Raw genomic sequence first — 24,665 nt, 5'->3', positions numbered from 1 at the left:
TTTTCGAAATCCCGTGGGAACTCTTTAGTTTTCCATAGAGCTACAAAGTAGCCTATGTGCTAATGTAGGATATTATCTATCTCCATTTCAGCCAGATCCGTCTAGTAGTTTTTGCGTGAAGGAGTAACAAACACACACACACACACACACACATACAAACTTTCGCCTTTATAATATTAGTGTGATTGACCGGACTATATTTTTTTTGACATTTAGCAATTTATTGTTGCTAGTCGGTCGCAACCTGTCAACCCATACTCTTGTTGACAACAACTATTGCACAGTAGTCGCTTATTTTACACAATGAAGAAGTTTCATGATGTTGTTAATATCATGTATTTTAACGCGATGGAATTAAAATCTACATCAAAATTAGTAATAAAATGTGAGCTAAATAAAATAAAATGTGCAATCATGGACAAAATTGAATCTCATTTGTATTATTCTGAGCCATTATGTTATAGTAAAAAGACTTAAATTATGCATTTATTTATCGTATTAATTGTAAATTTGTGTCATAATGTTTTGGAATGATTTTAGGTTAAATAAATACATATTATTAGTTGTAGGAAAGTGTTTCGCACAAATTGCATGAATAAAAAATATTTTAATAAAATTTATAACCTATATTTAAGTAAAAAGATAAAAACACAGACTAAAATAAAGATGGATTACAACTTTTATGTTATAGTCTGTGATCCAAAGTCATAACTAGTAAAATAAAGAGCAAACCCTTGCAAAAATTTAATGATCAAATGAGTTAATGACTCGAAAACTATGTTAGGTACTATGTACATCATTAATTATGTAGTAAGCTTTCTAACGAAATTCACCTTAAAGCAATGAAAACAGCTATTAAAAATTCCAGTGTGAAAACAGTGCTTTATATATGTTAATACTCGAAAAACAGTTATTGCATTTATAACTGTATAAATACAATGTTATTATAAGTAGTCTAAGAACCATATCATAGTTTAGAATAAATATTTATTTGATAGATAAAAACAGTTTTTAATACTGATAATTATAAAAATAGTCTGATATTTTATATGCTTTTCGTGAAAATTTTTAAAATTGTAAGAAATTTCAAGTTTTAGATGTGGTTTTACTACATTTATGCATATTGACTATTATATGAGTATAGATTATAGAAGTACATAGACAATATCTTTTTATGAATCAAAGACATACTATATAAAAGATATGTTTATTCTATAATTCATATAAAAATGTAAATTGCATATGTCTTGCATAATTGAATCCCCTTATTGAAGTTCTATCAAATTATTATGGTACTTTTTAATTTTGATAGTCATTAGGAATATATAATCAATACTTTGTAATCAGAAAATCATTTTCTACAATCTTATAATCTTCATACTTGTACAATCTACCAAACCAGTAAAATGAACAAAATACTCAGCTAATGTACCTACATGTTCTCTTTTAAACAAAAATCACAAAGATGCTGATAAATAAGAAAATTTGTAAATATTTTAAAAGCTTGAAAAGGTTGTGCTTTAAACATAAATTAATATACACAGCGTGTAATGTACTCGATGTATTTGTAGCTGAATTGACCAAAGATTGCTTCAATCTTATGCTTTTTGTAACATATCGTCTCAAAAATACATCACTTATTGTAAGGTTTTTACATTTATATTTGCCAGAGTGTGAGTAGATCGAAATTCAAATACCTTCAAATACCTATGCAGACAAAAGTTTATGATATTTTCATGTAACACAGTAGGTGGCGCTGTTTACAATTACATCACGATAACGAAGTTTTTAACATCGAGCGCTAGCCACTATGTAAAGCAGCATCCACACTAATATTATAGTATAAGCGCAAAGTCAACCATGACGATTAATAATAATAACAATTACTATTACTGCCGTACGTGCATTCCAGAAAGGCAAAAGAGCACTGTCTACTGAAGGAGGTTGGCGAATTTTGACCCAGCATTTTCAAAAACCGTTTAGATTCAGAAATCATTTAATTTTAATAATATTTTTCTGTGTAAGCCTGATACTTTTAGATTGGGATCAAAAATATAATTATTCACAAGTACACATTATAAATAACCGTTACATGGCAATACAAGTGAATATCTTTTTTCTACCAACTTTATTTAATAGACTTTGATGAAGTTTTTTGTTAGACTGGTATACTAGAACAAGCATGAGAAGTTTGGTTCGTGAACGTGGGCTTGAGGGACACGGTTCTGTTAGTTTGGGTCAGAAACTCTATGGAATTCGCCAATCTCCTTTAAAATTACACTTTCCAGTTTACAGTAATATCTTTATCCAGTTTAATTATAGATGAAAAATATACATGCAGTATAGACTGAAAGAAACATATTGTGTCCCGTTGCTCAAATCGCAGCCTTTGTAAAACGCTTGTGCCTGCTTTAGATTATAAGGACAGAGCCTTTAGTGCGACTTCAAAACTTTTGACTTAGTCAACAGTTTGACAGTAAATGTCAATATAATAGTGGGATAAAATACTAAACTTAACCCAATTTCTGGTTTTTGACACTTAGCAATTCTAGTTGCTGTGTGTCATTACAGTTTTGTATAAGATGATCTATGAGTTTCAGTTAAGATGAGACAGCGTTATTGCTGAGGTATAACGCTGTCTCGTTTTAACAGTGTCTAAAGTCTGAGCAAGTCAAGGTGCGCTCTATGAATCCCAGCCTAAGGCAAGCAATTTCTAAATGTAGTAAAAGTTGTAAAAATAAGTTCCCTGGTTTGTCAAAGCCATCTATGAATTAAGACTATTTTTTTTAATTTACACTCGAGGCTCTGTAGATTTCGAGTTTTAATACTTAAGTAGGATAAATAAAAGTCAAATGGAATAGTGAAATTGACGAGGTTAGAGAACGTTTTGTTTCGATAAAAGTTATTTAAAAGGTCATCCCCTCAAGTTAAGGGGGTGTACTGACATCAGAAAGGGTTATTACTAGACTCCGTAATGTTATCGCATTTACAGGCGACAAAACAATGAGTACGTCGGTGGAGCTACTTTGAATAAATGATTTTGACTTTGACTTTGGTGTTTTGTAATAAAAAAACCGGCCAAGTGCGTGTCGGATTCGCACAGAAAGGGTCCGTTATCCGTACGATCATACAAGGTATACCTAACCCTTTTATGTAAAACGGCCAGCTAATAACGGACTGCGCCATCTATATGTGATTTAGTAAATTCAATTTTTTGTTTGATATAACCACAAACTCCCAGTTTTTGGATTTTTCCTTAACTATATAGGCCTCTTAAAAAAGCTCAGTCAGTCAACGGGCGATAGATAGAGCTATGCTTGGAGTTTCTCTACATGATCAAATCAGAAATGAGGAGGTCCGTAGGAGAACCAGAGTAACCGACCTAACCCAGCGTTCTCAGAGTCTCGTTTTGACGTCTGTGACCGCGACAAGATAACGAAGTCTAGTTATTACACTTTAAGCCGGGTCCAGACGAGCGTAACGTGTAATGTAACACGAATTCTACGTGTGGACGGCACTACGAACATTGCATGCAACGCTCGCGCCGGCGCTCGGGCTGATCCATCGGCTGTCGGTTTTTTGCGCGAACACAAAGGCGCTCGCAGTGCTCGTTTAGACTTTAATAATAATAGATTCGCGTACACAATAATTAACTTTGAGTTCGTGTGCCGTTCACACTGTTGACGCTAAATTACAAGTAATCTTACTTTAAACGTTACACTCGTCTGGACCCGGCTTTAGAATTCAGGCTTCGTTAATCTGTGGAAATGCATAGACTAGAATAATTATTTATTTTAATAGAAAATACAATTGGACTGAATCTCGCATCTTGTATCTGGATGTTAACGAAGCACAAATATAATAGCTTGTTATACAATTCGCAGCACAATACCGAGATGTAATCGTTGTAAGCAGTTTGTACACTTTTTGTATTTTATAAATATATCAAGTGAATTTTATCTACATATTTTCTTTTTTTTACACCTCAACCTACTAAAGATGTAGTAGTATAGTAGTACGCGACAGGTCGAGATGACAATCGGGGTGGAGACGCCCCGCACGGGGTTAGCGCGGGTGACGTGCGGGGCGTCCCCCCAGCTACATACCCTGATTACCATCGACCTGTCGCGAACTATATGTGTGCTCGATTGTCAACTGTCGTATCAAAAGTACGATTTGGATTTTAGTCATTAATGTAAGGGTATACTGTACTTTTGACATGACAGTTGATACAGCAAATATGGCGGATACTCTTAAAAATGAAGGCATTATGTAGTTTGACTGAGACGGCTCATGCGCATTCCGGGAGGGTGACAGTAGCCGTGAAAATCAAGGAATTCAACGTCTTTGTCTCCCTCCCGCAACCCATTCTGTCCCACGAGCCGTCTCAGTGGAATGGTACACCTTTATCACCTATATATAATGCTTTCAATTTCTTTGATGGACATTTCGACTGGGCATTTCGTTTAGTGCAATATTTTTTGACAAAATATCTTTTTCTTTTCGATGGAACTTTTGTGGGCTGCCCACACTGGAGAACGGGACGGCGGAGGATTTTAAATTTATCAATTAAATTTAAAATTTATCCAATCGAAATAAGGTTCAATCTTGCTAAGGTGATTAACCTCGGAGCATCGCAGCGCAGTTTTCTCTGGAGCACCGTACATTGAAATATATACTTTATTTCGATTGGAATAAATATTAAATTCAATTGATACATTCAAAATCTTCTGCCATCCCATGCTTCAGTGTGCGCAGGCCAATATGCTGAGATCTATTTAGGGATTTAAACTTAAAAACATCGAAGTGATCTCATAATGGATCTCTCATAGTGCTGGCTTGAACTGGCAAAATAGAGTATCCAGCACCAGAGTACATATGGGCAAGGTCACACCTGGTTTGCGACCTCGGCATGAACATGTACACCCACACCGCAAGCGAAGTGAGCAGCAAGCAGAAGGTTATAACGGATATCGTCACGACAATATGGCGGCTGGGACTTTTAATCGCACATGTGAAGAATTTTTCGTCGAGATCGAATATCCGACTGTTGTACAGTTGCTTTGGTGTGTAGCATCTGCAAAAAAGATGGTCATATCTTAGTGACGTGTGGTAGTTGTGACAGCACTACAGACAATTAAAAACCGGCCAAGTGTGAGTCACTCGCGCGAGACTCGCGCACCGAGGGTTCCGTACTCGGGTATTTTTCCGACATTTTGCACGATAAATCAAAAACTATTATGCATAAAAATCTGTTTTAGAATGTACAAATAAAGCCCTTTCATATATCCCACTTGGTATAGTTATCTTACTTTGAATATTGGAACACATTTTTTTTGTAATGTACCTAACCACAAATTCACGGTTTTCGGATTTTTTTTCTTTACTTGTGCTATAAGACCTACCTACCTGCTACTAGATTCAACGGAAAGTACCCTATAGGTTTTCTTGAAAGACACGACAGACAAACAGACAACAAAGTGATCCTATAAGGGTTCCTTTATTCCTCTCAAGGTACGGAACGAAAAAGTAACGTTGGATACGCACCTCAAGTGATCATAATCATCAGGATGTATTTGCAGTTTCTTTATCCACTTCAGCTTGCAGTCGCAATGCCAGAAGTTGCCTTGTAAATCCAATCTTATCAGTTGCCCAAACGGCACCTTCAGTTGCTCGTCCAAGGAAGTTAGCCTGGATCCTTTGAGGGATAGAGTTTCCAGCACAAAATCATCTGCATCTTCAAGTACTTCCTTCCCAAATGCCGTTGCACTGAAGTTGACTAAATTGTTGTTTCTTTCCAATTCCAAATTTGTAAGAGAGTGTAACGACGCAAATACGTATTCAGGAATGCGTTTAATCGGCAAATTATTTAGTTTCAATACTTTTAATGCGACTAGATCAAGAAAATCTTCTTCGGATATCTCACTAATAGGATTGTCTGAGATATCCAGATGTTCTAAAGTAAACGGAAACTCGAAAGTCTCAGTTAAACTATTGTTAGAAATAATCAGTCTTTTCAAGTCAAATGCGTCTACGAAGAAATTTTCATGGACGACTTCCAAGTTGATTCCGCTCATAGATAAAGACTGTATTTTATTAGTCAATCCGTAACCGTTGCGGTTGAATAGATTATTGTGTTCAAGACTCGGTCCTAACTTGTTATTGTCTAAAACTATTTCTTTCAAGTCTCCCAAGTGATGGAAAGTTATTTTCTCGAAAGTAGCGAATTTATTGTTCGCTAAGTTTAGATATTCTAGCTTATTTATATGATCGAATGTTCCTTTGTGGATGACTTGGAGTTCATTGTCACTTAGGTCCAGCCTTTTTAGATTTGATAGACGAAAAGCGTCAGGATATATTTCTGTTATTTGATTGCTATTCAATAATAACTCTGATAATGTATCAGATTTAAGTACAAGTGAAAATCGTATCTTAGTCAAGTTGTTTCTTGATAAATTCAGAGTATGCGCTGTTTCTGGTAAAGCAAAGTTTTTCTTTAACAAATTAGGATCGTACGAGCAGTCCACGATTTCGCCGAAAACTTCGCGATCACCTTTGTTATTGTGGTGGCACACACAAAATTCACTGTCACATATCAAAGAACTTTCAACTTTAATACTACACACCATAAAGATGAGAATCGCACAAAGTATCCTCATTTTGTCGATGTCGTGATTCGTCAAGTGCCCGGTACATTATGATAGTATGTTGCTATTGTTATCACTTATCAGTAACGTCCGTTAGTATTTATCAGTGATACTGATACCTATTTGATTATTGTACTAGAATACATTTCACTCATGTTTACCTTACAAAAGTAGGTGATGCTTATCGTCCATTTTGTTCTATTTACGAAAAATCTTATCTATTATTGAACTTATTAAAGTCTGTTGAACTGCCTAATTAGTTATTAAAGGTACACCAATTTAGCACATTCAATTATTGTTTAAAACTAGAAGCATTCTTCGTTACTGCCAGCGATAAAAACACGTACTATAAAACTAATAAGTAGTAATGGCAGAGTCACATTTGTCAGTTCAAATTCGTTTTACAACGGACGAGTGCAAATCAACGATGTCAAATATGCCTGTCTTTGACCATATTCGTCAAAGGGTAGGCACATGTGTTGCAACCATGTTGCAAAGCAATCTATCGCGATGTTCGACCAATCGGAGCGCGTCTCAAATGCGCCACGACAGACCACTGTACACATCATCCAATGAAATGTAGGTATGATACGCCTTATGTTGCATCATAACACAGGTGTCTAAGTAGCTCGATTTATTTTGGTGTCTGAGAAGTCAACTGCGAAGAGAGTGCGCGCGGGTATGGAATAAGTAAGTAAATATAATGTAAATGCAATGGAAAACAGGGACGGAACACATAATCAGTGACCTAAAATACGATATTGCAATATTAGCGTGAGCAGTTTCCTTGGCTCCGCATTGCGAGGTCTATAAAAAAAGACCCCAGATTTTTCTGCCGTCAGACATTTATACCTTATACGCATAGATATGTATATAGGTACTTATTACAACGTGATTTGTGGCTAACTTCTCAGCTGTCAATAAGTTTGAATGGCCTACTTGAACCGAATTCTAAGTTACAGTGGACCCCTGTCTAATCCGGCACCCCCTGTAATTCGACAAGTTTATTTTATTATTGAACTAGCTGATGCCCGCGAATTCGTTAGCGTGGATGTAGGTTTTTTAAAAATCCCGTGGGAACACTTTAATTTTCCGGGATAAAAAGTAGCCTATGGGCTAATCCAGGGGATAATCTATCTCCATTCTTAATTTCAGCCCAATCCGTTCAGTAGTTTTTGCGTGAAGGAGTAACAAACATATACACATACACACAAACTTTACCCTTTATAATATTAGTGTGATGTGATGTGGTTTACTTTTGACATATAGAATATTATCTTTGGATCTTTAATTTGTCGGATTACAAGGTACTCTTTAATAAAAAACGCCGGACTATAGAGGGTCTTAGGCAGTACTCTATAATCCGACAAATTCGATAGTCCGACACTGCCCTGCAAAACGTTTGTCGGATTATCGGGGATCCACTATACTAAGTAAATAAGCGTTGGGTGTCCAAATTTTTGTCAATATTTTGTACTTATCTGGATACTGTCGACGAATAAATGTGAATCAGCCGTAACGCTACGTAATTCATAATTATACAAAGTCAAGGTACTTTTGTCTAACTGACCTTGTAAAATGACATCATCAAAACACCTTGTGAGATGACGTATAATATTGACTCACGGGCGAACTAACAGCTCTCGTAATACGAATAGCTGTAGGATGGAGTTTAACATGTCTGTTTAATTGTATATTTTTCTGTTATATGTTCCAAGCTATTATTATACAGTAGGTATTTTTGATAAATAAAACGCGTAGTTGAAACTGTTATGATAATTTATTGACGAATACATAATGGAAATTTACATTGTAAAATAATAAGTAATCGTTGATTAATAAATATCGTAATACATATCTAAAAACGCCCGCGCGTCGTCTGACTGTTCCCTTTGGTGCTGGGATCTTCGTGAGCCTAGACATCGAAAAATAATATGTTTTTAATTTGCCAAAGTTAAATCGTACCTATCGTAATTTTTTACACCAACCAAACCAATAAAAACCGGACTCGCATATGAAAGGTTCCGTACCATCGTACAGGATATTTTAACATTTTTACGTGTAACGCTGCAAGTTAATGACAACAGCGCCATCTATATGTATGTCATGCTAAATTTCATGATTCTAGGTCAACGGCAAGAACCCTGTAGGTTTTTTTGACACGACAGACAGACAGACAACAAAATTATAGCCTCGATAGCTCAACGGTTGAGGAGCGGATTGAATTCCGAAAGGTCAGTGGTTCAAACCCCACCCGTTGCACTATTGTCGTACCCACTCCTGGCACAGGCTTTACGCTTAATTGGAGGGGAAAGGCGAGTGTTAGTCATGATTAATGTGGCTAATATTCTTAAAAAAAAGTGATCCTATAAGGGTTCCGTTTTTCCTTTTGAGGTACGGAGCCCTAAAAAGGGTAAAATACCCTATTAGCAGTTACCTTGATAACGATGGAGGTCCTGGGCCCCGTGTGCCACAGCTCGCCGTGCTCGTCCACGAAGGCGGCCTCCACTGCCACCGTGTACAGGCCGGGGGCGGACACGCTAACTAGCTGCTGGGCGGAGAAGAAGTCCCGTAGCGGCGCTACGGTCTGCACGGCGGTCAGTGATGGCGGTATGTTTGTTAACTCCACCGTCTGGAAGAGATAAAACTATGAGTGTGAGGGAATAGAATATTCACCCAAAAGTTGAACATGGCTAGAGCATAATGCAATGATCAGGTAACTATGAGAGTGAAGGAATAGAAGACTGAGAAATCAAATATGAAAACAATCCAAATATAACCTAAATTTTAGAAATCGATATAATTTTAATTTGTCTACCTTTTCGTTGGTGCGCGGGTGAGGAGTTGCGGTGACAGTAATTTGGACACCTTTCACTTGACGCTTTGGCTTGCGTTTGCTGAAATAAAATATTAAAATGAATAAATATATTTTAAACTAGCTGTGCCCGCGACTTCGTTCGCGTGGAATAGTGACTTTTCGCGCTTTATATAGCCACGGACGCTCAGGCGCGAGGCGCCGTGATTCTTTAAATTGACATAACTTTTTTATTTATGAACCGATTGACATGAAATAAACACTAAATCCTAAGTGAAGCTTACTACAATATATTAGTGAAAACCGTAGCTAAATCGAATAAGCCGTTTCTGAGATTAGCGTGCACAAACACACAGACAAAAAAAAAATTAATTACAATTTCGGGTTCGGCATCGATATAATAACAACCCCTGCTACTTTTTTTTATATGTTTCCATTATACAGACACCACTTTTCTACAATTTTATTATATGTATAGATTATTGGCGCACATATTTGTGTGTAATATATTTTACGTTGGCTAGTGTTCTTTGATGTTGAACGCCGTGGCTGAAATTCTGTTGGGAGAAACATTACCTTTTACGGTGGCGGCAGTATGACCCCCTCAAGCTTCAGCGCTAGTCGATGAGTAGTAGCGTAGCGGCGTGGTCCGCGGGCGGAGGGTGCTGGGTGGCACTGAAAGATGCGGTCAATATGTTCCAACTGATAGCGCTCGTAGTACATTACCTCGAGCATAGAGACAGAGACGACGCTCTAAGAACCAGCTATCTCTTTCTAAAGTTCGATGCGCAATATTCACTCCTGGGTAACTGTACTTCCATAGACAGCGTTCTTAGACAACCTAATTCTAAGTTTTATGCAACCTGTAGTACATTACCTTTCTGGTGGCGGCAGTATGACACCCTCAAGCTTGAGCGCTAGTCGATGGGTGAGTGGTAGCGTGGCGGCGTGGTCCGCGGGCGGAGGGCGGTGGGCGGGGCTCAAGGACACGCGGCAAAGCGCGCCGCTGCATCCGCCACTGCACACGTCTCGCGGCCAACACGTGCCTACTGATAAGGCGCGTACAGCCGCTAGAACTGCTTCTGCGTGCTAAATGCAAAAAAAAAAACAACATTTCCTTATTTTACCCCTAAAGACAGCTATAAATTGTAGGGATGAAACTGATTTTTATTGTTTTACTTTGGTCAACAAGTAATATTAAACTGTCATTAAAAACTATACAGACACCATTTAAGAATTCGGTGAACACCGCTCGCCGGTTATTTCTATCTCTTTTTGGCTGAGGCAGGCGCGCGCGGGTTTAGATTATGAGATATTATTTATAATCAAAAGGTGAGCTAGGATGATAGAAATAAAAAGCCGGCCAAATGCGAGTCAGGCTCGCGTATTGAGGGTTTTGTACTACAATCGTATTTTTTGACATTTTTCACGATAAATCAAAAACTACTATGTATGTTATAAAAATAAATAAGTCTGTATTAGAATGTACAGGTAAAGTCCTTTCATATAATACCCTACTTGGCATAGTTATCTTACTTTGAAAATTTAAAATACTACCTATTTGATCATGAACACATTTTAACTTTTTTTCTGTGATATTATCACAAATTCACGGTTTTCTGATTTTTTCCCTTTACTTGTGCTATCTACCTACTTGCCCAATTTCATGATTCTATGTCAACAGTAAGTAACCTACAGGTTTTCTTGACAGGCAACGGACAGACAGACAGACAACAAAGTGATCCTATAAGGTTCCGTTTTTACTTTTGAGGTACGGCATTCTAAAAAATTAACGTACTCTATGCGTGATCCCCGGGCTCGTAGTAGGGTTGTCAAACAGCTTGACAGAGATCTTCGCGAGCGATATAGACGGCGCCAAGGCTATGGTCTCCTCTAGACTGGTCGCCTTTATGTCTTTGGTGACCAACTCTGGTCTCTCCTGCTGGCTGGAGGTTATCCTGTCCAAAAATTGGGCTAGCGAAGCGTATGTGTGTTGCGAACTGGTTGGTAGGTTAAGGTAAATAAAAAAATCAATTCTTTTCTACCATAAAGCACCATTAAACAATGGCAGCTACTATCATCTAGCCAGCGTGTACAAGTAATATTATTTTAGTTTTACTTTTCATTAATTATTTATTTTTGTAGAAACAAATTTCTCCAAAGGTATAACAAATGAATACCAACATATCGATATATTATTTTATAAGTACTTAAGGTTTGCATCTGAAATCAGGAAAGGTGTCTAATCTAAGGTGTGTATTAGCAAAAGGATACATGCTGAGCTGTCGCAGCGTGGAGGGGTCGGCGTGGAAGGCGGTGCGCGCGATGGCCGCGTAGCGCTGAGCCACGCCCGCCAGCGCGCGCGACGCACGCCGCAGCGCGCCCGCGCACGCGCCAGCCTTGGCCGCGGGGTCGCGCGCCGCCTGCACCGACACAAAAATGTTCCCTGATCCTCCTTGAGATGACCAATCAACATTGAGCTATGACTGCGCTGTGCCCTGCTGAGCTAACTTTCAGCTTTTTTTACCGACTTCAGAAAAGGAGGAGGTACCCTATTCAACTGTTTTTTTTCTTTTTTTGATACTTTGAACCGATTTTGATATTTTTTTTGTTTGGTGGGTCATACTTCCGAGGTGGTCCCATTTTAGTTTCGTGAAGATCTGACGAGTCGCGACGCGCGACTTACGACGATAATTGCAGGCAGGCCGAATGTTTTTTTGTTGAACAGTAGGCTGTGCCGATAATGTAAATAGCAACTCTAAGCATCGCTCGCCACAAGCTGATGTGTAACGCGGATAGCACGGCTCGCTCTATTGTGGCGAGCAGAACCTCCTGCTGTTGCTCCCCGCTGTTGCTGAACGAGGCCTTATATCTGCAAGTCACCTGTGCGTGCGCTAGCGCTATCGCGGGCGGGGGCTGCGTGCACAGCGCGCGCGCCGCGGCCGCAGTGCTGGCGAGCGCGGCGAGCGCCTGCGCGCGCGCGGCGGCCCACGCCGGCGCGAGGGGCGAGCACGCGGCGCAGCCACTGCACCCGCTCGAGCAACTGCCCCCGCTGCTCACCCCGCCGTCGCTGAACGACTCCCAGCCCGCGCTCGCTTCCTCCAAGCCCGATATACCTGACATTGATTGGTAACTAAAATAAACTTTTTATTAACATCTGTCGAATTTTAGGGTTCCGTACCTCAAAAGGGAAAAAAGAACTCTTATAGGATCACTTTGTTGTCTGTCTGTCTGTCCGTCCGTCCGTCGTGTCTGTCAAGAAAACCTATAGGGCACTTTCCGTTGACCTAGAACTATGGAATTTGGGAGTAAGATAGCTCTTATAACACAAGTAAAGAAAAAATTCAAAAACCGTTTTGTGGCTATATCACAAAAAACATACTAAATTACTATTCTAAAGCTTGTATGATAGTACGGAACCCTTCGTGTGCGAGTCTGAGTCGTACTTGGCCGGTTTTTTGAACTACGTGCACACTCATTACCAAGTCAGCTTCGCAAATCGCAACCCATTGGTCTATATTGGTTACTCAAGATTCGCATAGCCTAACAGATGGTATCAGACAAAGGACAAAGTTGTGGGACCACTTACCGTCTTCCAACAACTTGGAGTCCGCAGCGGCAGCTCTGTACAAAGCGGTGATCCAGCGCTGGGCGGACTCACTGGGAGCTTCTTCAGATAACCTTTTAAGGATATCTGCTGCTAGGCTGTGGTGCCCGTACCTGAATATTTTACGGTTGGAATTAATCTATTGAGTTTCTTGCTCGTTCTTCTCGGTAGGAAAGGCATTCCGAACCAGTGGTAGATGCTTTTGACGACTCAATAGTACTTGTAAAAGTTGTAAAAGAATAAAAATATTTTGAATTTTTTTTCAATTTTTTGTATAGGAATCTAAAAAATAAAAAAATAAAAATAGGAATCTAGGTATTTTATGTAAAGGAAAAGCTGACTGACTGATCTATCAACGCACAGCTCAAAGTACTGGATGGATCGGGCTGAAATTTGGCAGCAGATAACTATTGTGAGGTAAACATATTATACCAAGACAGGATTCTTGAAAATTCTGCCCTTGAGGGGGTAAAATAGGGAATAAGCTAGTAAATAATGATCAATCTATCTGTACGATTAACTTATACTAGAGCGATTCTAGTATAAGTTAATCGGCTAATCGGCTTTGGCGTAGTCGGGTAAAAAACAATAGATCTTGATTTTTGCATCATTAAAATAGTGTTGATTTTAAGCTGAACGCGTGTCGATATGGTCTAGAATTCCATTAATGACGTGAAAAATGTTACCTCAAGCAAGCTCTAGCAACTCGATATCTGGTCCATCCATCAGCACCCTGGATGGCGTCCTTGATCTTCAGCTCCCAGGACCTGTTGATTCTGCGCGTTAGAGCGGCACCGGCTCTCTCTTGCAGCAGTACTGTGCATATTAGCACTAGAGTGGTTCCGTCGTAGGACGGGTCTTTGCAGGCTTCCCTGAAAATATATACGGTCAAAGGCCGTAAGTCGTTTACCTTAATGGTCATATTCGCGTGGCACGGTTATGCACATGTGCTAGGAGTAGGTACGACAATAGTGCAACGGGCGGGGTTTGAACCGTCGACCTTTCGGTTTTCAGTCCACTCCTTTACCGGTTGAGCTATTGAGGCTCTTTTTTTATTCTTTTTCAATTTTTGATGCAATAGTTTCGCGGAATTGCTACTCGAATTCTGAGGCCGACCGCACAAACTTTAATGGGGACGATGACTACTAGTCAATCAGCGACTTTTTATCAAACGTCAAAACGCTTGCTTAGTAATGGAGCTTGTATGAAATACACTGATGTGACGTCATAAGCGTTTGTCGTAATTTCACATACTTTTTAGTTTTTAGGGATCCGTACCTCAAAAGGAAAAACGGGACGACGAACGAATAATACAACGAAGTGATCCTATAAGGATAGGATCTTCGTTGTATGTCGGTTTTATTTAAATCGATAATTTAAAATGGTTAGCAAACTTAAAACTGGCAGCAGACCAGCGGACTAGATTTTATTTTATATATTTATATATTTAATAGTTTCTTAGAAATAATTTACTTTTGACATAGTCATCATCCCAATTTCTTGGGTCTAAAAAAGGCCAAAAAAGTTTTTGATGCATAAGATTTTATGGCGGTTGTTTACTAATTTAGGATTGCTGATTTTGAATCCATCAACAGATTTTTCACATCAGCTCGAGTTTTAAAGAATCAGCTAGCATTTAAAAATTAATTAGAATTAGACTAATTCAAAAACAATAAAAAGACACATGCTTCAAGTTTTTTTTTTTTTAATTTGATAAATGAGATTGACTAGACCTTGCATGTTGCAGCGCTGGTAGTAAATGTGGCAACGCAGGGGCCCCCAAGGCTCCGAGCGCGGCCAGGGCCTCCAATAGCGCCACTTGGCGTTGTTCCCCGGCTCCTATTTGGGCCCCCACCACAGCCGCCGTGCGTTGTGCGTACAGATCCGGCTGGGCTGTACTGAGTTGTACCTGATGAAATTGGTTACTAAAAGTTTTTTTAACAGTCTAGAGCTGACTACAATTTCGTTCAAATTTTACCCAGTTGCCACTGGGTACATAAATTAAAAAAAACAAAATGGCCGATTTTTTTCGCGAGCCAAAAAAGGTGCAATACAAATCAGATTCGGGTTCTGGATAACTTTTGTATTTGTTTAATTTTTGACTACTTACCAAGCAGCGCAAAGCGATCCGCAACGGTTTGATATTGTTCTGACCGTTGGGTATACCGGTAGCGATCACCAACGACTCTAGTGCCAGCATCAAATCCGCGCCTTCCACTGGTAAACTCTCCTCATAACTGCAAATATACATTTACATATAACAGTACACTAATAGTACACACGACGTAGTACATTTCTGTTGCATAGAAGCAGGCCTTATGGAACTCCATAATATATAATCTTAGGGTTCTGTATCTGCAGAGAAAAAAGGTACCCTTGTAGGATCACATTGTTGTCCGTCTGTCAAGATGCATCGGAGTACTTCCCGTTGACCTATAATCATGAAACTTGGCAGGTAGCAATGTCTTATAGCAAAAGCAAAGGGGAAAAACCGGAAAAACGTGAATTTCAAACACATCACAAAAAAAGTATTATTTCTTGTACAGAGATACGGAACCCTGTGTGTGCGAGTCCGACTCGCACTAGACCGGTTTTTTTAAGCATCATAACCAGCACGATGGACTGAGGATATAAAGTGGCTGGCGGGAAGTAACTGTATGAGGAAGGCTGAGAACCGGGTGTGGTGGCGCTCTTTAGGTAAGGCCTATGTCCAACAGTGGACTTCCACAGGCTGATGATGAGTGTTACCAGTGAACCACAATCCTGGTGAGGACGTCAGCAGCAATGGCGGCTTGCTGCATGTCAACGCTCAGAGCTGCGTCGCTGCAGAACTGGCGCAACGCGCTGGGAGAGGTGCCGATGGGGCTGCCCGCCGACGCGCACACGGCAGGACAACGAACGAGGATCTGGAGTTAGAGCTTTATGTATCACTCATTTTTCAAACACCATAAAAAATCAGCTTAGTTTGAATTCGATGCATAACACAATTTTTAGATATATAGTTTGTTGACTTGGAATATAAAGTGTTTTGAATTATTATTGTACAAAGTCACCTTACCTTTAAGGGGCATGAGACCGGCTTGCCCGCGAAATTAAAATTTAATTTGGTTTTTCGCAATTTGTAAACCAATACGACAACGTAGGCTTATGGCATTCTGATTCCGACAGTGGCAGTATCATCCTCACAGGTTTATATAAAAATCTTTACTTGAAAAGGTCCAGTTTAAGAAATTAATTAAAGTATCGACTAATTTGTGAGAATGGTTTTTAAAATTTAAAAGAATTTAAAAAACTAAATCAGCGCAGACGAAGTCACGGGCATCAGCTGGCTTATTCATATTTTCGCAAGCATGTAATATTCACTCACCTGCATAACCTGCAAGCATAACATGGTATGTTCAGGATCCTTAGTAGCAGTGGCCGCGTATACTAAATCCCGAATGCACTCAGCGGGCCATAGCGCTGCGTGTTCTGCTAACTTCTTCAGCCCTAGTAAAGCGGAGCGGCGCACTACAGAGCGAGCGTCGTTCATTGCTATGCTTAGGAGGAGCTCCACCTTAAAAAAATACGTTTTTTTAAATGATATGATACAAAACTGCGATTTCTCCTAGTGGTAAGTGATAATGCAGACTGCATTATCACTTACCACATGATGGGAACAGGCTAACTTGGAATGGGTATGGCCAGTTTCATTAGACCTACAACCTCTGATTGGTTTCTATGTACAATCGTACTGGAACACTAAATCGCTTGGTAGCAGTTTGCTGGTAGGTGGTAACTAACTATGGCTGGAGCTCCAAGACAGACAGACTTAAGTGTATAGATTTTATACTTAAAATGGAAATCACTCATGATACTTTAAACATTAAAAAAGACACAAGGGTGTTTGACTTTATCAAATTAACCTCATTAAATAGAACTTAAACAATAATTTAAAGAACTCGAAGCACAAGTAATATAGGAATACGCATAAGTTGAAAGATAGTTGAAGTAGTCTAAGATTTAACTAGATAATTGGAACTGCATATTTTTTTGCATTGTTAATATTGCAACTAAAAATGGCGGCCTCCAGCTGTTCCGTTTGGCGGCCATGTTGGCTTACCTGATCAGGCACATGCACCACAGTGTCTGCAGCAATAGCAGTGAGGGCAGTGATGGCTGCCCGCACTGAGCTTGATGAAGGAAACCTCTCCAGCAGAGATCTTAGAAGTTTCAAAACTCCTTGGGCTCGAACAGCTAAGAGAAAGTTTAAAAAAATAGTAATAGTTAAGATAGAGTTAAAGAAAGACTGGTTTATTTTCCTGACCTAACAACCGAAATTAATAATCAATCTATCCATAATCTGTTGATAATTACTTATCTATGTGATTGTCAAAAAAGACCTTACAATTTTTGACAAATAACAACATTGCTAAGTAACCTATCAACAGACAACACAGATAGAATTAATTATTAATTTGGGCAGTCAATCTGATTCTTTTAAACTCTAGGTAAAGTCTGAGCAAAGACAAAGTATCCTCTATAGATCTGAGCCCAAGAACATGCAGCAAACAGTACCTCCCCCATGAACAGTCCTCAAGGCCCTCACAAGCTTGGCCCTCCGCTCAGCACCAGTGCTCTCACACTCCACCATATCTGACAGCTTATTACACATTGCCACTGCAAAGGAGCTGAAACAAAATAGACAGCATTTTTTAGTCATCATGACATCAAATATTATTTTTAAAAGCATGTAAGTAATGTGTTTCAAGTTTCTGAACCAGTTTAAGCTGTACATTGATTGTCTGTCATTTTTAGAAGTTTTTAATAATTTACATAATCTTCAATTGAGTAATATTTTTTCAGGAACATATGTTTTAATCTTATAGCAGACAGATATTCTGTTAAAAGCAGGATGAACTAGGTTTTGTCTAGATAATAACAAACTTAACTGCAGTTTACAATTACTGAAAACTAAAACTGTCAGAAATAATTTAATTTATCAAAAAGGAATTACGTTTAATGGCATGTGAATGTATATGTTAAAGGATCGGGGAGTCCACCGCAATATTAATTTTTAAGTTTATGTAATTAATTATCACCACTATATCATCTTTCAAATCTAAGGGCAAACAAAAGGTGTACAATAGTACCTATTTTGAATAAATGATTTTGATTTCGAGTATTTTTTAAATTTTATCCTCCTCAAGGAGTTTTCTCACAGGCCACTTTGCATTTAAATGCTCAGCAATGAGATATTGCAGAGAGAAAAACATACAAACATACTGAAAAGGTATATTAGAGGCATGAAGCATAACCCTAGCAGTTTCTCATGTCAAAGAGGTAGATGTATCATGTAGGCATCAATTAGGTGTAGTCTGGTTTTGTGTGCAAATTAATTAGCATCGATTAGGCTTATGCTTACTTAGAATGAGCAGCAAATCTAGTAGTGGCATATATTGCAGCATCCACCTCAACATTGTCATGGCTCTCCAACCCCCTTCTGATTGCATGATGCACGTTTTGCCGCTCAGGTATTATCCCAGCCACCGCACCAAGAGTCCTCAGCGCCAATGCCCTCGCCACAGGATCATTTGAATGTAGTACACTGAAAACCCTTCTAAGAAACTCGTCGACGTTTAAAATCTTGTCTAAATGCTTCTCACTCTGTTGGCACACGCGTAATACCCATAAACGTAAGAAATTATTACCCATACGAAACACATCGGCTAGTTTTAAAAATGATGAGTTTATTAGTATAGGAAATGGGTATTTTTCGAATAAACGAGGAAATCGCACTATGGCTTCGCATTGCTCTCCGACTTTTCCCGATCTGAGACCTAAAATAATAGATATTTTTAGAAAATATTGATCAAAAGGAAGAAGTTAAGGATTATAACCGAGGTTATATTTTCATACCTTTGTCCAATTCGGTTAAAGCGGAGTTCGCGTCCTGTTCTGGCTCCCCCGAGCTATCGTTGAATGTGTTCATTCTGATTCCAATCATTACAAAATTAAAAGAAAAATTGAAATATAAATTATTCGAATTTGTTGTCAACACTTCGCCGCTTCTCCAACTGTCACTTGACAAATCAGTGTTTCCACCTACGAGTTTGGGTTTACCCTAGTTTCTGAAGGAATTCACCCTACAAAAATCGACATAACCTCATTTAGAGCACATAAAAATTATTTCAGTTTAACTATTTTAATGACATCATTTTATGTTTGATATTATTGGACGATCCTAAATCTTAATACCTACCTAATTCGTTATATCGTACAATTAATGAATACCTAGCTAAATAGTTACATAACTAACAGCTAGGCATTTTTGCCCTATTGTGAGTTTATCCCTCTTGATAATTTAATAATAACAAAATCAAAAAAAAAAGTTTGTGTGCGTGTTCTAAAAAATAGAGTAAGAGCCCGAAGTTCGATTTAACCCCAAACTACCCTAATTCCCTGTCAACATAAGAAACGGCCTAAGCTCTACCCTGTATTAGTTGTTTCGCCCTAAAATAGGGTGAAATCCGTAAAAGTGGAAACACTGTGATAAATTGACATTGACAATGACATTTGAGAAAAATTGACATTTTGTTTGCACAATGGCGTTCGGCAAATTAAAGTTAAAACTTTATTGTTTTTAAAATAGATAATTAATATTCCACAAAAAGCAATCATAATAATTATTTTTATACGCAAAGTGATATTTAAATATATTCTAAATTGAAAAAAATATTATCTAATATTGGTATATTGTGTAACCGGAATGCCACCTAGTGTAAATATTGCAAAAGTTTTACAAATGAAGTTAAGGGATGGTAGACAATAGATGGAGTTATTAATCTTTTTTTAACAACTTTTCTGTTTTCCGTGTTTTCCCGAAAGTGAATTTTCCTCTGGGAATGGCAGCCCATAAGTTTTTAGGCATAAATGCGAATGTGACGACAACATAATATAATAAGCCTATCCTAAAAAGATCTGTACCTAAACCTAATGGTAGGAATCTAAGACTTTTTGATGTAGATACTTACCTAGGTCAGACCAACGACTCTGAAAAACAGTTTGTATGTAGGTAGGTCCTAGGTATATACTACCTATGCTGAACTCTTGCTGAACTCTGGAATGTGACGCATAATACTTAGGTATCTACAGTTCGTTAACCGAGGTAGTTACAGATTTGACTTAGTACCTACTAGTAGTTTATCTAATATCTACCTACCAGTTAACCTAACACTCAAACAGTGTGCTAACAGCACCCCGATAATGTTACAGCTCAGCCCGAGCCCTGAAATTAGCGCTAAAGTCAGTCTAAACTCTAATCTTACCTCACAGAGGTGCGTAGTTGCTGCCACGAGGCTGCCACCTGTCCCCTGTGTTATCCGAGCCTGAGCGAGGTGTAGGTAGGTACTGTAGGTAGGTAGTTAGGTACCTACTACCTCAGAACACATTTATAGTGCAGAGGTACTACTTATTGGATTTATTATCTGTAAGCTCTTAGCCTGTGCTCTTCTAAGTCACGTTCGACCTATTCGAAATTCGAATGCATGTATTGATTTTAAGTATAAACGTATTAAAACGAAAAACTTATTCTCTCAAATTAAAAAAAAAGCTTCGTCGTTAGACTACACATTACGGAAACCTAGGAAACCTGAACTTCAACATAATATCACTCGCTTTATCGATGAAGGAAGACGTCGTGAGGAAACCTGCAACCCTGAGAGTTCCCCATAATGTTGTCAAAGGTGTTTCAAGTTGGTCAACAATATCTACGCACTTAGCCCGCATGGAAGACTATGACCAAATCTTTTACATTCTAAGAGGATGCGCTCAGGTGGAAGATTGAGCTGATGATGATTATTATTTTATTAATAATACATAGGTACGTATTATTAATAATACATACGTATTATTAATAAAATAATAGGTAAAATAATAGGTAGGTAGGTACGGCATTCCGAAACAGTGGTAAATTATTTGACGATTCAAAAGCACTTGTAAAAGTTTTTCTGAATAAAAATCTATTCTATTCTATTCTTACCCAGTTAAGTAAGATACTATCTTAAAATCTACGTACGTACCTACGTATTATTGTTCGTGACAGGTCGAGATGGCAATATTCTAGTGAGGAGTGACATAACATAGTTACCAGGTAATCGATATCAATGACAACAGCAACAAAATGAGAGTAAAATGATTACCACCTTATTTTAAAGTAATAATATGTTGCTCATCACAATCAAAATCAAATAGGTAGGTAAACAGCGCGGGTGTGCGGGACGTCCCCCCTGCATGGCTCACTTTATACCCCGATTGCCATCTCGATCTGTCGCGAACTAGAAGGTCAGGTCAGATAGTTAGGATAGGAACGAACAGAAAAGATGACAAACTAAGTTTTAGGCATGTTAAAGGTAGGTACCGTACCTACGTAAATTTTTGATACATCAACCAACATAGGTTAATACTTAGGTATGCCTCCCATAAGTTGTATTTATGCCTGCAGTCATTAAGGTTAATTTCCCCTTAGTCAAAACGCGTGAGAAAAAATCTATCAAAAGTAGACCCCAAAAAACCACAACAATGATATTGTGCAAGATCAAAAAGGTTCTAATGAATTTGAGTCATTACCGAAAGTCGTTGGTTAATCTGTGCAAGATCTCACTCTGTGGTCCTTCCGGATTTGAACAAAGAATGTTGTGACATTTTTTTATTTATTTTTAATCCGCCATTGTAAAATAGGCGCAAAGTAATAGATGCCGGATATTCCTATCCTATCCTCTAGGTTGGAAGGGACTAACCCAGTTTTCTACAAAGGAACTTTCGCAGAACATTTTCTCTGATACAACTTTACTTTACCGTGAAATAAAACTTAATGCACCTTTATTTTTACACGTTTACGCCTGAAAATCGCATAGCTTCGAGTTTTCTCAGTGTTTTCTAAGTTTGTCAGCTATAGCTCCTGGTTTTGGCGACAATAGCTCATTCAGTTGAATGGTTGAGCGGATTATCCTCTATTGCCAACGTTTCTGCTTTCTTTGGCAAAGGATTATGGGCCTAATGAGGATAAGATATACATTTATGAGTCAGTAGTTATTTTTTGTTATTTGTTGTAAAATGTACTAGTTAGATTATACCTAGGTACTATAGTTGTATACAAAACTTCTGTAAAACTTCATTTTGTTGTTCAGTAATAAAGGGCTTTATTATTATTATTATATTATTATTAGTTATTTTTTTGGTCACTTTCTACGAGACACTGTTATCGTTTTGTCGATAAAAATATTCTGTGTGAGTAGATAACTGTGTTAGTTCTGTAACATGGTCTAAGAAAAGGTGCTTATTAAAACAAATATCAATCTAGTTGATATTTTGGGTTTTGTAGTAACTAACAACTTACCAATAAAAGTGGCATATACATATACGTACTAAGTAGGTATGTAGAGTAGGATTGGAAGGTAAGTGTTACCAAAAATGAAGTAAAATTTTTCGCATTTGAAAATCACGAGTCGCCATATTTACTTAATTCAAAATAAAATTTGTCACTCGAGATCCTAGGGATGGTGTAAGGATTCTAACGATATCCCATATCTAGGTAGTTAGGCACTTAAGCACTTAGGTACATCAAAATCTGTTCAGGCATTCAGAAGTTATGGAAGAATAAAGAAACTTGGCACTCAAACTCACCTAGGTAGGTAGGTAGGTACCTACCTACATACATCCTGTAAACATTAGATACCTAGGTATTTAATACCATCGATGCCTAATACTTACCTACTCTATTTCTGGACAGAGTTGTGTAAAAAATAGTTAACGATAGTAGGTACGGTCTATAAGATATTGTTATCAAAATAAGAGATCTTATAATGGTCTTAGATTAGACTTAGAAACGTGATACATTAAAGTAAATCATAGGCATTAGAAAAGAGCTGGAAAAGAGAAAGGTGAATGCAATTATGACCAGAGTGAAGACGAATCGTTATGTACGAAAAATACCTCTACGACCTATAATACTTATATAGTAGGTACATATATACTTATACATATTACATAATACATACACTACATACCTACCTATCACTATGCACACACTACATCTGTAAGTACCTAAGTAGGTACCTACTTACCTACTATTAGGTAGGTAGTATTCTGAGAGTTACGTACAAGACAATTTTTTTTTGCGCCTGCAAAGTGCTTGTTGCTTACAATTTGATGACCAGATAGTTACTGTTAAAATGTTGATAGATAAGAGATGAACTGAGATGTTAGAATGTTGATCTGATGAGGTTATATGAAACTTTTGTTTGAAATAGCTCTTTCAATGTACAGGGCAATTCGATGGAAACTTATGCCGCGATAGAACTGAAGTACCTAAAGGAAGAAATCCGAAATCCGTGAATTTACATCATAAAAAAAATTAAAATGTATTCATGATACGAAAGGGCTTTATTTGTACATTCTAAAATAGATTTTCATTTATTTTTATGCATAATAGTTATTAATTTATCGTGCATAATGTCGGAAATAATACCGGAGTACGGAGCCCTCGGTGCGCAAGTCTGACTCGCACTTGGCCGGGTTTTTTTACGTATGTAATGTAAATAATATATTAATGTAAATATAATAATGTAAATAATGTAAATAATATACATGTACTTACCCATAGACCTAGGTATAATACTCGCATGTACCATATTCTAGCAAAATAAACATTTTTGATTGATTGATTGACTGATCCGATTAATGATGTGCATAAAAATACATCATTACATTACAGCAAAACGATGTCCCTGTATTTGCTGACATTATACCTACGCGACATAATAGGAGAGATCATGGACTGGCCCGATTATGATGAGCTTCCAAGTGTCCTACAAATATTTGTTCACGGCTCCTAACGACGGTTTCTAAATAATCCTCGTTGAAGGCTGGTTGAAGGAGACGCTGTGAAAAAATGTTATGCCAGAATCGAACTGCAAGTATTGGGTTCCGTAGGTTTTAGTTTTATCTTATGCGCAATGATTGAAATAAATGAATTATGAAACTATTATTATGAACATTATTTTATTTATTTATTTTAAGCACAGAATATTAATTAAGATACAATATAGTTATCTAATTGCGAAAACTAACTAGTATACCTAACTTCCTATTAAGTAGGTACCTACTAGGAATCTTTGTCCAAATTACAAGATTAAGAAATGCGAAAATACCTAATTGTCTTGGAAAATGTAATAGGTGAGTAAGTATACCTACCTAGGTAGCGACGTTTTTTTTGCAGATTGTGACTTGAGGGTCATATCTACTTGAGTTTTATTTTATCTTTATTATTATTCCAATGGTTCGCTAATATTTTTTGCATAAAATAATAATTGAGTTCCTGTTGTACCTAACGCTACAAGTGAATACCTAGTGTAAACCTACGAATAATGTTATTATTATTCATAAGTGTGAACTGTGGATAGCGTCACCATCGCTTATTTTATTAGGTACATGCAGATGGTTTTCACTTTTCTCCAAACAGCACATAACTCTAAAATATCATTATTTTCGCACATAATGCAAGCGACAATGACACGGTCACAATGCCATTCAGCCTAATCCCCACACTATTTATACA

General features: G+C 37.9%; 2 protein-coding genes across 2 annotated transcripts; both read right to left on the bottom strand.

Moving 5' to 3' along the window:
* Positions 1–216: 216 nt before the first annotated feature.
* LOC123869979 (TLR4 interactor with leucine rich repeats-like) lies at positions 217–7,036 on the bottom strand. Its single transcript, XM_045913108.1, has 2 exons — positions 5,548–7,036; positions 217–5,077 (listed from the first exon to the last, which is right to left on the bottom strand). The coding sequence occupies exons 1-2, from the start codon at positions 6,657–6,659 to the stop codon at positions 4,813–4,815; spliced, it is 1,377 nt and encodes a 458-aa protein (XP_045769064.1). The 5' UTR covers positions 6,660–7,036; the 3' UTR covers positions 217–4,812.
* Positions 7,037–8,408: 1,372 nt separating this feature from the next.
* On the bottom strand, positions 8,409–19,147 carry LOC123870112 (integrator complex subunit 7). Its single transcript, XM_045913279.1, has 17 exons — positions 18,968–19,147; positions 18,474–18,888; positions 17,627–17,739; positions 17,172–17,305; positions 16,437–16,625; positions 15,818–15,975; positions 15,180–15,306; positions 14,803–14,978; positions 13,756–13,941; positions 13,052–13,182; positions 12,346–12,578; positions 11,737–11,885; positions 11,261–11,462; positions 10,340–10,551; positions 9,466–9,544; positions 9,085–9,279; positions 8,409–8,562 (listed from the first exon to the last, which is right to left on the bottom strand). The coding sequence occupies exons 1-17, from the start codon at positions 19,053–19,055 to the stop codon at positions 8,506–8,508; spliced, it is 2,844 nt and encodes a 947-aa protein (XP_045769235.1). The 5' UTR covers positions 19,056–19,147; the 3' UTR covers positions 8,409–8,505.
* Positions 19,148–24,665: the final 5,518 nt, after the last annotated feature.

The sequence above is a fragment of the Maniola jurtina genome, chromosome 12 (assembly GCF_905333055.1).
Source record: "Maniola jurtina chromosome 12, ilManJurt1.1, whole genome shotgun sequence".
In the NCBI taxonomy this organism is placed as follows: domain Eukaryota; kingdom Metazoa; phylum Arthropoda; class Insecta; order Lepidoptera; family Nymphalidae; genus Maniola; species Maniola jurtina.
Note: the sequence above shows the minus strand (reverse complement) of the source record. Positions and strands in the feature narration are given on the sequence as shown.